The following is a 13,849-nucleotide window of genomic DNA, read 5'->3' as shown; positions in this document are numbered from 1 at the left end:
ACCACCCCCCTCAAGATACCAAAGCCTGTAATTAAAAAAACACTTTGTGATTTTTAGAGACAGGGAGACCGAGAGACAGGGAGACAGGAAGACAGGGAGGGAGGTAATGAGACATCACCTGGCTGCCTCCCAAATGCACCCAACTGAGGCTTAGGATCTAACCAGCAACCCAGGTACTTGAAGGGCAATCAAACCCTCAATCCTTTGGTGCGCAGGGCAACACTCTAACCACTGAGACACACCAGCCAGGGCAAGAAAAAAAACTTTTACAGTACCACTACTGGAACCAAATATTCCATTTCTTTGATGGAAACGAGGTAGTTCTAGTTTCCATCAAAGTAATCCATTCCAGGTCACAGCAGTGAACAGCTCTCGGAAAAAACTATTACATTAGAAAAAAATCCAAAACCACGAGAGTTCTAAAACAAAAGAAAAACTTGAGATCATGTACACTTGTGCATAGGAAATCTAAGAATGCCATTTTCTAAGCAGACAAAAAGAACCCCTAAAATATAAGTGATATTTCAAAGTGGCAATGTCCACAACTTTAACATATGAAGTTATGCAAATTTGCAAAAACCAATTTTAAAGTTCTTATGGTATCTTAAGACCCCTTCAATAAACACACATGTGCAATCATGAAGACACCACTACACACCAATGGCTTGCCCTGAAATAAGAATGCTTCCGTTTTTTATTGATTGTTCAAATGTCTGTATTATCAATAGCCTACGTAACAACAATCATTATGCATCTCAAGATGCTCAGAATGACTCACCTTGGCAACAAACTGCTTGTCCTTTTGGTCCAAGTTAGCGGTGGGAGGCACATAGTCTCTCCATATTCGCAGCCTGCGTTCCTTAGCAAACCTGACAAAAAGCAAGGATGCAAATCATTCAGACAGATTAGGTCAGCAAAGGGAATCCATCATCGCCATGGGAGCAAAGAGTACATGATCCTTCCACCAACAAGGCACCCAGAAGAAAGGCAATCAGTCAAATTAGATTCAAGTGTGACAACAGCCACAAGAAAAAGTGTATAAGTAGCTATCCAAGATGCATATAGAAACCATAAACCCATCAATGGTAGATTGGCTCTAAATATGCAATTTTCTGAACATGGACAGTTCAAGTCCACCTTGATAATTAGCTCTTTGGCTTATCCAGCATCTCCTGAATGTGCTAGGCACTGGAATGACAAACAGAGCAAATGTTCTTCTAAAGGGGAAGAATACATATATTAAACAAACAAATATACAGGATTGGGCAAAAGTAGGTTAACAGTTTTTCATATGGAAAATACAATAATAAATAATGCAAGAATAAAATGTTTCGTGTACTCACAGCTGTAAACTTACTTTTGCCCCATCCCATATTTTGTTAAATAAATAGGCCTGTTCAATTTCCATTTGAATTATGAAAAGGTTATCAGCTACCCAAAACTTAGTGAAAAACAAGAACAAAATTGTCACTGTAGTGCATATAAAGATAGGGAAAATGGACAAAACTACAATATAAGTTCACTAACAAAAACTGTAATAAAAAAATTAAAAAAAGTCACCCGGGCCAGTGTGCTCAGTGGTTAGAGGGCCAGCCCACAAACTGAAAAGTCATGGGTTCAGTTCCTAGTCAAGATCACATGCCTGGGCTGCAAGTTCAGTCTCCAGCCTAAGTTGGGACACATTAGGAGGTAACCCAATCAATGTGTCTCTCTCACATCGATGTTTCTCCCATTCTCTCTTTCTCTTTCTTTCTCCTTCCATCCTTCCCTCTAGAAATTATCCTCAGGTGAGGATTAACAACAACAAAAGTAAAAAAATCATGTTGGCAGAAAAAATTTTCAAGTACTAAAGCAGATATTCTTTGAGTCAGACTGAGAAAGGTAAATGGAGTATGTGCAAAGCTTTAAAAAAATAAATCAATGAGCAGCTGTTTCACATGTTCAGGGGAAAGGAACTAAATTCCAAAAACAGTATTGCAACTGTTTTTAAAGAAATGCTAAAATGAGAAAAAGACAAAGCCACATTGTAGTAGTTTTAAAATACATGAAGTACTTTGATAGAGATTTACCAACAACACAACCACATCAAATATAGCATGCAGGCAAGTAATCACGTCATCGAAATATGATTTTTGTTCCTTAATCTAAACCTCTTTTATAATGATAAGCATTCTCGGGAAAATCCATAAAATCTCCTGGAGATGTTATAAAACATGTAGATACTACTGTCATTATACTCACTTTCTTCAAAGAGAGGCAGAAATTTAAAGAATGCAATAACAATTATCAACCAAAATAATAATTTAGAATAAACATACTGACAGGATTTTCTGAACCAAAAAACAATGAGCATTACAGATTAATCAGAGATAGTTGGAATGCTGTACTTCATAAAAAGTATTGCATCTTTGAATTGAATGTAATTGTGTAACATTAAAGACTAATACAACTTGTATCTAATAATTGTTTTTCTTAATCTACTTTTGTCAGACATACCATATCAAATGCCCCAGATTAAAATCTATTTTTATAAAAGGTCACAAGTATTCCTGCTTACAGGTATAGAAGGATGTAAAAGACCTAAGAGAAGGGAAGGAAATTATAGGCATTCAATTCTAGTTTTTGCACATCTCTTAGCTGTGTGTCTCAAAGGCAAAAATGTGAAGTTATTGCTGAAACCGGTTTGGCTCAGTGGATAGAGCATCGGCCTGCAGACTGAAGGGTCCCGAGTTCAATTCCGGTCAAGGGCATGTACCTTGGTTGAGGGCACATCCCCAGTAGAGGGTGTGCAGGAGACAGCTGATTGATGTTTCTCTCTCATCGATGTTTCTAACTATCCCACTCTCTTCCTCTCTGTAAAAAAATCAATAATATAATATATATATATATATATTTTTTTTTTTTTAATGAAGTTATCGAGTCCAGTATAATTTTATAATTGTGAAATGAGCCATACGAGCCTGGAGAGTGGAACATCATCATCAGTGGTCAGTAGTCTTTGCTAAATGTCTGGGTGGTGGTGTCTGGGACTTCCCGGACTACCACCTCTATCCATCTTCTCTTGCTACCTGCTTCATTTCCTTCCATCCACCCACAAGTGAATGAGCTTCACCTGCACCCCCAATCTTTGAACTATCCACTATCCTTTTTTTCCTTAAATAAGTTATTTTTACATCAGCACCTAGCCAAAAACATGACAACAGCACCTAATAGTTGCATTAGCAGTTATAAATAAAACATACTTTTAAATAAATTAGGGCACTGGGCCTCACCACAGCACTGAATGGTCCTGTGTTAGGCTCATAAGCTCAATCTTTCCATCACACCCCTGGCTTTAACCTGCTTGTTTGGGAGTAACTGGTAAGCAATTTCATTGCCATCAAATGACTATCAAGTTTATTCCATCCCAAATACCTAAAACCCAGAATTGGAGAGGCTTGTAAAAGAAAAAAAGTGACCTGAAAACATTAAAAAAGCACATCAGGTGAAGAATAATGTCTTGAGTAAAAATCTAGGTCCTTACTATACAGCAATGAATTCCACCGAATCTAAAGACTTAAAAGACCTCTATGAGATCCTAGCCTCTGATGTAATGCTGGAAGCCAATTTCAGCATGTCATAATTGCAAGAGTTTCATCAAAAGATTGATGGAACTTGGGGACTCAATAAGAGCTGAGTCACATATGTTGTCACCTGTTGGGAATGGCTAAAGACATTTCCCCAAACCTAAAAAGAATGCATTAAATTGATTGTTTGCTGTCATACAGCTCAAGGCATCTTAATCTACATGTTATTGCCTTCCATTAGCCAAACACCTGAACAGATGAAGGCAATTCCCCAATCTGACAATGCTTCTGTATTGAAACCCTACCCTTTGATGTGTACATCTCCACCCTGCCTTAGGCCAAATTGTGCTAATAAGAAGCAAGGGGTCCTGAGACAAGGAGAACTAGATTTCTTCAGCCAAGCTCCTCTGCACCCCCAAATGCCTTTCAAAATTATGTTTTGTCTCTGGACTCTTAGTTAATCTATGTACAACCCCTTCTCCAGATTGCTGAACCCTTCTAGATGCTGAGGATCAAGATCACCGGCATTAAATGATGCCCAATGTCCAGCAAGTGTAATTTCTCTAATCCTTTACTGAAATAAAATGGACACTGGTGCAGATGAGTGAGAGATCACTAGATTTCTTTCCCCAAAAATCCTTAACAAGATCCTTGGCTGTAAGGTTTCCCTGACAGACCTTACCTCTCAGCTGCCCTCAGCTTTTCCGCACCCCTAGTGTACACTGCAATCGACCAATCCACACAGCGTGCAAAACCTTCCTTCAGGAGGAGCTCTGTGATGTTGCCATTCTGAAAAATAAGGCACAAGAGAAAGCAGGCACAGATTAAATTCGATGGCAAGTGAATAATTTCTCTAGTCCTCTGACACAATTAACAAACTCACCATCTAATTTGCAATTCGTTTAAATAACAACAATAACAAAAATACAACCATAGAGCCAATTTCCTCATTAAGAAACCAGCTCTAAGAAAAGAAAAAGAAAGAAAGAAAGAAACCTGCCCTAAGACTGACAAGCTATCTTGTGACTCCTCTCCACAAACTTGGCTTCATATCCTCACAACACCAGCATAGTAACTCTCACTTAATAGGAATCGGATAAATGTTAGTGGCATTGAATGGAATTGACATTTCAATAGCTCTTCTTGTGGGCAGAAGAGGATGTTAATCTTTAGTGGAGATTACACCTTATTATTTCCTTCGCTAAGATCAGCACTTACTCCCCTTTTCATGAGGGGAAAGCTGAAGAACGAGCTGAGTAAGGGAATAACTTGAGCTACATTTTGCCCAGTGAATTACAGCTCACATTCCGCTATGACACAGAGCCATCTGGCAGGGCATGGGCAGACAGCTAGCACTCCAGAAGAAACAGACATGACCTTGGCATATTCCAAAGCAAGCCTCCCAGCTCTCATAACTGCCATGAAGGAAGAATTCTCTAGCCAAATTATAAGTAACCTAATTGGATATAGATTATAATAATGAAAATCCACTCAAACTTGGGTGTTAAAAAACAAGGTCATTTTCTGTCCAAGAATAACCTGCCTATCAAAGTATACAGTAAGGTACAATTCACCAATAGTCAGAACATAAAGAGTCTATTTCCTGCTCAATAGCCAAGTTAGGGAGAAACTGGATAAGGCCTGGCATACACAACATAATTTTTCCATAGAAAGATTTCCTCGTCATAGTTCTACCGATACTCCAAATAGGTAATTTCTAGACCAACATGCAAACTTGTCAATCCTATCGTGCCCCTTCTAATTGACATGGCAATCTTCTACCTTCCCTGTGCACAACTTCTATGACCAGCACTTGGAAAAATAAGTGATAGCATTGTTCCTCTTCCCCTTGTAAATTCAGTCACATTTGAGATTAATTTCCTAAAAGTGAGAAGTTGCACAGATCTGCACAATTCTATCAGATAAGTGACATTTCGCTTGCAAATGCTGCAAAAACCAGTAGATGCAACAACCCCATATAGTTCAGCCAGCATGGCACACTCACTGGATGAAGGATGGTACCCAGAACATTCTGGTTATGGCAGCTCTCCAGAATGATCTGAACATCTCTCTGAAGCAGTCGAGACTCGGTGAAAAATTTGGCTTCTGCAGCATAAGGCTCCGGTGTTTCACTGCCATCTGCTTCCCGTCGAAAAGTTGGGCACTACAGCAAAAGTAAGGTGAGTGAGTAACGCAACCTAAATGCCACACTGAGCCACCCAAAAGCCCAGTCCAACAAGGCTACACTGGGGAAAGTCTCAGGGCAGGTCTTCTAACACTTTTCAAAACATACTGGTGAAAAGTAACTGGAAATAGCATCATCTCAGAGTTCATGGCAAACCAAATAAAAGTCAAGTTATCATGGGGAAAATAATTTTAATCACAGTTGGAAATGACCCTTTGCCAAGAAAAAACTCATCAATGCCTGGCATTAAAGCCTTAGCATTTTTTTCCAATCAAAATGTGTATTTCACATTAAGATAAGCCAAACTCAGCAAACTTTAGAAGCCTCCCATCCTCCACTGCTGGGTTTCAACAATCTCTCTGCAAAGCCCACTCCAAACAGACCCTGAGTACTTAAAAGTTTTAAAAAATATTATTTGATCTAACCGAAACCAGTTTGGCTCAGTGGATAGAGCATTGGCCTGTAGACTGAAAGGTCCCAGGTTCGATTCCAGTCAAGGGCATGAACCTTGGTTGCAGGCACATCCACAGTAGGGGGTGTACAAGAGGCACCTGATTGATGTTTCTCTCTCATCGATGTTTCTAACTCTCTATCCCTCTCTCTTCCTCACTGAAAAAATTCAATAAAATATATTTAAAAATAAATAAATACATACATATACACCCACACACACACACACATACACACACACATATAATCTAATTAGAATTATCTCACTGCAAAGTTTAAAGTAATCTAGCTAATGCTAATGGCTCTAAGAAGAAACAGCAGATCCAAAGCCCACAGGTAGAAAAATCTACCTATGACTGAACACTTCAACAAACCCTAAACCCACCCCAAAGTCCAGTGGTCTGACCTTGATCCCTGACAGCATGACGGTAACCAGGTAGTAATCTGGGAGGAGCAGGGCCCTGACCACACTGCCGTCTCGCACGTGTTCGATGATAGCTGCATGATAAAATAAATAGCTTAAGTCATTAGCAAAACTCCCGCCAGGGATAAACAATACCCAATCAAACTGCACCGAACACAGTTCCTCTCCCCAACATCCTCTGGAAAGCCTCCCTCAGAGAAATGGTGAAGGGCTGGCAGATCATGAGTATTCACACAACAGACTCTTCCACAACTACTTCTGGGGCACACAGTGCCTTCCATGTCTTCTGAACCATCTGGGACCCCCTGGCTCATACCTAAGCTTTGTTATCAGTAAGGTAAGTTGCTTATCTTAGTAGGACATGCCTACTAAAAAATAATAACAATTCAGGATTGGCAATAATTCTATTTTACTGAGTCAGTGTTAACAGGTTTCGAAGTAGGGCCAGAACTATATTGTGTGTGTGTGTGTGTGTGTGTGTGTGTGTGTTTAGATGTATAAAGAATATATATTTCTACCTCAGCTACAAGGATGGTATTTTTAAGTAGCCTAGCCATCTTTTAAAAAACAGGAAGATCCCCAATGTGCAAAAATACCAGCAATTTGCCACCCTATACCAGCAAAAACTAACCCCTGCAAAGTATGTCTGATGCGACCCATGTAAACTGGATCAAGTTTTCTTCCAAAATACCATTGTGTTATTTTACCCTTAACAATTCCCCGTGGATAGTAAATAAGCAAAGCAGGCTTTATAAATCTCAAGAAGCTTGAGAGCAAATAGAAAGAAATCATCCGAAGTCACATCTGTCTTTGCTCGCCAGCCTCACCATTAACAGGCTTCTGGTGGTGTGAGTCCACAAAGTGCCTTGGGTTCTCAATGGTATACTTGAGGTCCCGGATCGTATGTGAACCATTCCCGTCACTCCACATCCCTTTCTTAGCTGACTTTGCTTGTTCCTCACACTCCAAAAGCCGGTTCTGCTCAGGACTGGGACATGAAAAAAATAAACATGTGTGGTTAGTGAGCTCCCCACAGAAATGCCAGGGTCTCCTTTGAAGAGATCAAAACATTTATTTCAGATCAATAGCTTCAGACCCAAGCCTATTTGTTCCTACAACAGATTCAAATGTAAGAGCATTTAATGAGAAGACCCAAAGAACACACATCTCAGTATTGCCACCATCAGTGATTAAAAGAGAACAAGTTGGTGGCTCAGAGGGAAGCTGCTCCAGGGGGTACAGCTCCATTTAACTATCCAGATTCGGGAACTGAAATCCAGGCAGGGCCCAGCAGGACACAGTGCAGAGAAAGTGACTAAGAACCACCCTTACTCCCTGTTGCCCGCAGAACAGGGCTGGAGAATGCAGAGCAAATACTGTTATTGCAGATAATGTTACCCCAAAACTACCCAATATTCACCAAGGCCAGCTAAGCAACAGCAGTTTGAAAAGAAAAGACTCCTCCTTCATCAGGTAGGAAGCCACACTATATACAAGAGCAGCCAGAAAGTCAGCAGACAAACAAAATCAGAAATGGCTCTGCTCTTCTCTCTCACACACGTGTGAGCAAAACTAGTAACCTGCTGGCCTTTCCACTGTCTGGATGCCTGGGTAGTGGCTGCAGGCATAATTGCAATCTCCCACCTCGATCAGTAGGAATATCTAAGGAGGGACCCCTGCCTATAATTTCTCAAACCAGAAGTCTTAACTACCTTTCTAACCCCACTAAAAAGATGTTTATATTCTCAGGGAACCAAAATCACATCCAGAATTCAATGAAAAAAGAAAAAAAAAAATGTAGCTTAAAGACAGAAGCAAGCCTTACAAAGGAGAAAAGGAGATTTTTTAAGTCAAGACAACTTTGAGGAGCCCAGCAGGCGTGGCTCCGTGGTTGAGCACCAATCTATGAATCTGGAGGTCATGGTTCAATTCCTGGTTAGGGCACAAACTCAGCAGTGTGGGGCAGGTAGGAGGCAGCCGATCAACCATTCCCTCTCATCACTGATGTTTCCATCTCTCTCCCTTCCTCTCTGAAATCAATATATATATATATATACAACTTTGAAGAAAAAAAGGATTGGTACACCACTGGAGATTTATTTGTTGAGATCCTACAATCCTACTATGAGATTTTAAAAATTCTTCATTCTGGTTGCAAAATGAATTTCTAAAATCTTTTGAGATGGATGGATAAATACTCTGGAACTGAATACCTATGGCAGGGGTAGGGACTAAAATCATGCCAGCAATTGTCCTTAAGATACAACTTCAGCATGCTTCCACAAACACCACCTAAGACAAATGTTTTAATTTAACACATTCCCAGCAAATGACTCTATGAAGTCATAAAGGACCACAGAAGTTTATGGTGAATGATTGGGCTCCAAGACTAAGATGAAAGGAAGAATGCAAAAAGTGCATTTTTGCCTTTGCTCATTCCCATTATTAGTACAGTCCATGCAAATATTTATCCAAAACCATTCTACAGTGACAACAGTCAAATAATACAGCAAGAACTTAATGATTTAAATACCATCTTTAGCCTCCAAATTGCTGATGTAGCTTATCACTTTTCAGAGACTAAAGTGTTAATTATAGCCAGCTGCAATTCATTCTACTGAGCGCCAACATGGTGAAGGACATGACACGTACTATACAGCCTCCATATATGACACTCATTTCTAATAAGTTCACAATGCCTTTAGCTAAACAAATCCATTTTTACCTACTACTAATTAAATATCTACAGATCCATAGACCAAAACAGACTTCAAAGGCTTTGGAGAGAGTTAAAATTTCCCTTACTTTAAAAAAAAAACACACAAACCATTGAGCCCTTACTTTAAATTCTAAGCAGATTTTGCTTTGAATTCTACTTGGTATTTATTCTCTCCACTTTATTTTTCATTACACTTGTTCCTTGCACATATCTATTTGTTCATTTGTTTCCTGTCTCCCCATCAAAATGTTAGCAGAAGCTAAGTATGTTTGCTCATGGCTCTATTCTCAGTGTCTAGAATGCAACCTGGCACATAGTAAGTACTCAATGAATCTTTTGAGATGGATGGACACTCAGGAGCTGAGTATCTATGGTAAGGGTGGGGACATCCAGCCCACAGGCCACATAAGGCCCTCAAAATCATTTGATCTGGTCCTGCCAAAGCATTAACTAAATGTTTGACCAAATCAGGCTCATTTTTAAGTTGATAATTTTGTATGGCCCTCGAAGGATGTTATAAATACCCAAATGGCCCTTAGCAGAAAAAATGTTCCCCACCCCTGATCTATGGTTTAAGACACAGCCTATTGAGTCTTATGATATGAAGACTAAAAGCTGCCTTGTATGCCTGTTTTTTAAAGGAGTTACACACATCAAATGGTGAATGACCTGCTGCTCAGAATAATCCACACCTGGGCAAGAATGTTCTAAAAGCCAGAGAGCACCAGAGTTACCCAGTTAATGTCAGGGGAGAGCAATGAAACAGCAGCAAAGACAAGGTGGAGTTGACAACCCAACCTCCCTTGAGCAACCCCAGCTCTCCCAATGGAGCAGAAGGAAGTCAGAGGGTCAGAGAATGATGAAGACTTACTTATTAGCTCTCATGCCTTCTCTCCGGGTGGCCAAACCCTCTGCAACCAGAGACTCTGCAATGTTTTCCCCATTGGTATCTGAGGAGAAAAAAAAGAGAATTAAACACCAGATACAAATCTGCCTCCAATGACAATAGAGCTCAAATGAAACCCCCTCTCATCCTTCGCTCTTCAAGAAGAATGATGTTGCCAGAGAATTGGACAAGGCAGCAATGTAGTGTTATGTTTTTCAGAAAAACTTTTCTCCCAAAATCTCTAATCTCTAAGACCCAAGGATCTATACATCTTTTTCTCAGGACTTTGTTTCTAAGCTTCTTGTGTCTCTCCCAGGCCAAAGGCAATCTCAATAACGACGGGAGATTGACAAGAAAGCAAGACACATGCGGCACCACGGAGTGTATAGAGAGCACTGACCTAAGGAGAAGGCCTGGAGCCTAATACACCTTCTGCCACCTAATGTCTTAGACAAGGTCTCTCAGCATTACTTTACTCCTCTGTAAAATGAGAAGAGTACCTGCCAAGAGGGGTTCTTATGAGAATTAAACAATAATGTCCGTAAATATCCAAGTACATAGGAATTAAAAACATACAATATATACCATCAGATAGACAGATTTGTTCAGGATTATCTATTACATTTTACACCAGAAAGTCCAATTCCTCTCAGGGTGTCCTATTATTTGTTCCAACAGGACACCAAGACAAGCTATGCAGTTTGACAAAGACTTTCTCCTGCTCTCACACAGAGACATAGGGGACAGTGTATAGATTTCTAACCTCTTCAGAGCAGGCAAGAAAAATAAAGGTAAACAAAAACCCAACCCAATAAGGTTTTACCTGGGTGCTTAAACCATTAATTGCAGTTCTATGCTATTGAAAAAGTTTTTAGGTTCTGTGTATTCTCTTAAATCTCTGATTGTCAGCCAAAACAATAAAGGAAGCCATCTTTGAGGGAATCACCACATAAAAATGTTTAATGTGGCAGAAATCAAGCTCCTAGATAAACTGATACACAGTAGTCTAGCTGATAGGTAATGTCAGCACAAAATAAAATTCTGTAAGATTTATATTCAATACACTATCCAATGACTTCTGCAAGCTAACAAATATACATAGTAGCCCCAAACCCAACCTACATGCTTTGCCATTAGCATGCCCCAATCTCTTTCAGGCAAATTGTAAGCCTCTTTTATTTTATTTTATTTTTTTACCAAGAAAAGTTAATTTAAGATGAATGACATTTACACAAAGGACGCTCAGGCTGAGCATGGATCACAAGAACCTTTCCACTGAGGTAACTGCTGGGGCCAGACACACACAGCTATCTAACATTAGTAAATATTACATTGGTTCTTTCAAAACAACAGGAACACAAAGAATGGAAAGTCAAAAGGAAGGATTCAACAAATAAGGGAAAAGTTGAACAGTAAGGGGCCAAAAGGCCGGGGATGAAAAGAACAAAGCTGGGGTACAAACAAGGTGATTGGCCATAAAAGCAGACCAATCAACAGCACACCAAACAGATTTTTTTTTTTTTAGCACAGAGCACTCTGATAATACCTGTCAGCAGACTCACTTCTAAAAATTTAGTTCTGATTGCTCCTTCAAAGAGAGAAAAATACATTTCTCTGGGCCAACCTCCCAAAGAAACAAAATGTGGTAGACAGAATATTGAAAACAGGGAATCTGTAGAGATGCATATGAGTTTCTTATTACTTATCAACTTTTGAATCCGATCAAGTCACAATTGAGAATGGCATTATGAATTGGAAAACTAATCATCTCTTTTTTTAGTAAGTTCTAAGTTACCTACAATTTCTTAAATTCTACCATTCTCCCCTATCATAAAAAGAGTGAGTAGCACCCTAGCTGATTTGGCTCAGTGGACTGAAGGGTCCCAGGTTCAATTCTGGTCAGGGGCATGTACCTCTCCGTTGCAGACTCAATCCCTGACCCTGGTCAGGACACAGGAGGTAACCAATCGGAGTACAAGAGGCAACCAATCTATGTGTCTTCCGCACATCGATGTTTCTGTCTATAGCCGTCCCTTACACCCTCACTAAAAAAATCAATGGAAAAATATCCTCAGGTGAAGATTAACAAAACAAAACAAAAAAGAGTGAGTTGTCACAAACTAGGATAAATACATGAATACTAATTAATTATCTAAGCCACTTTTTCCTTTCAGGAGAATGGCATTGAGAGTTGGCTCAAGTATTTGAATGAAAATATTAAACTTTAAGCCATTTAATAAACCTTTAGAATTCAAAGATGTAGGTAATTTTCAATCATTCTTTCAGTACATATTTAATGATCAAATCCTATGTGCCAAGCCAAAACTGGTTTGGCTCAGTGGATAGAGCGTCGGCCTGCGGACTAAAAGGTCCCGGGTTTGATTCCGGTCAAGGGCATGTACCTTGGTTGTGGGCACATCCCCAGTAGGGGGTGTGCAAGAGGCAGCTGGTCAATGTATCTCTCTCATCGACGTTTCTAACTCTCTATCCCTCTCAATTCCTCTCTGTGTAAAATCAATAAAATATATTCAATAAATAAATAAATAAATAAATATTAAAAAAAAATCCTATGTGCCAAGTTTTATTCTAAACATTAATGTGTTAACTACTAAATTATATCCACTTTATAATTTGGGTCAATTTTAAAAATAAACTTTTTAAAAATAACATTGAAGGAAAAGGTGGCAGTGAGGGGATAAGGACACATATGTAATATCTTAATCAATAAAGAAAAAAATTTTTTTAAATAACATTAAAGATTATTTTTAAGTGTCAGAGTCTCTTAACATAAACAGACCATTTTAGTTGAAGATGAGGGTTATTTAAATGAACTCTTGGATATATCTGTTCCGACAGCGAGGTCTCTTTCAGAATAACAGAAGATTGACCAGCTGTTATTAAACTGAAATTGTTTTATTTTTTTATTTTTTTTAAATATATATTTTTTATTGATTTTTTACAGAAAGGAAGAGAGAGGGATAGAGAGCTAGAAACGTCGATGAGAGAGAAACATTGACCAGCTGCCTCCCGCACACTCCCTACCGGGGATGTGCCCACAACCAATGTACATGCCCTTGACCGGAATTGAACTTGGGACCTTTCAGTCCATAGGCCGATGCTCTACCACTGAGCCAAACCGGTTTCGGCTGAAATTGTTTTAGGTATGAGATCCTTGAACAACTGCATTTTGAAGACAGTGTACTTCACTTGTATTACATTCAGAATTTCTAACCAGTAGCCATCCAATAATAATGCTTGTGTTTTATTTCCTATTACTTGAATTATGTATAAAAGGCAAATCTATCTATTTCTCTTTTTGAAAAGATTCCACATCCTATATAATAAAAAGCAAATTGACCCTCACACCCTTGCACAAGATGGCCGCCCCATGTGGTCAAAGATAGCTACCACAAGATGGCTGGCAGTTACCAGGCCGGCAGGGGAGAGACCAGGCCGGTAGGAGAGGGCAGTTGGGGACGACCAGGCCGGCATGGGAGGGCAACTGGGAGCAACTAGACCAGCTGGGGAAGGCAGTTAGGGCGACCAGCCGGCAGGGGAGAGCAGTTGGGGGGGGGGGGGGGGGAACCAGGCTGGCAGGGGATGGTATTTGGGGGTAACC

At 39.7% G+C, this 13,849-nt stretch overlaps 1 protein-coding gene across 1 annotated transcript in view; it reads right to left on the bottom strand.

Moving 5' to 3' along the window:
- The window catches only part of SND1 (staphylococcal nuclease and tudor domain containing 1), a 447,851-nt gene that overhangs the window by 401,912 nt on the left and 32,090 nt on the right, over window positions 1-13,849 (bottom strand). The window contains exons 4-9 of the mRNA XM_036426056.2: window positions 10,216-10,294; window positions 7,453-7,613; window positions 6,608-6,699; window positions 5,572-5,730; window positions 4,249-4,355; window positions 779-869 (exon numbers count right to left, since the gene is read on the bottom strand). Coding sequence (XP_036281949.1) covers window positions 779-869; window positions 4,249-4,355; window positions 5,572-5,730; window positions 6,608-6,699; window positions 7,453-7,613; window positions 10,216-10,294 — 689 coding nt within the window. The remainder of the gene's footprint in view (window positions 1-778; window positions 870-4,248; window positions 4,356-5,571; window positions 5,731-6,607; window positions 6,700-7,452; window positions 7,614-10,215; window positions 10,295-13,849) is intronic.

Source organism: Pipistrellus kuhlii, unplaced genomic scaffold (genome assembly GCF_014108245.1).
Source record: "Pipistrellus kuhlii isolate mPipKuh1 unplaced genomic scaffold, mPipKuh1.p scaffold_m20_p_10, whole genome shotgun sequence".
NCBI lineage: Eukaryota > Metazoa > Chordata > Mammalia > Chiroptera > Vespertilionidae > Pipistrellus > Pipistrellus kuhlii.
This window is presented reverse-complemented; position numbering and strand designations above follow the sequence as displayed.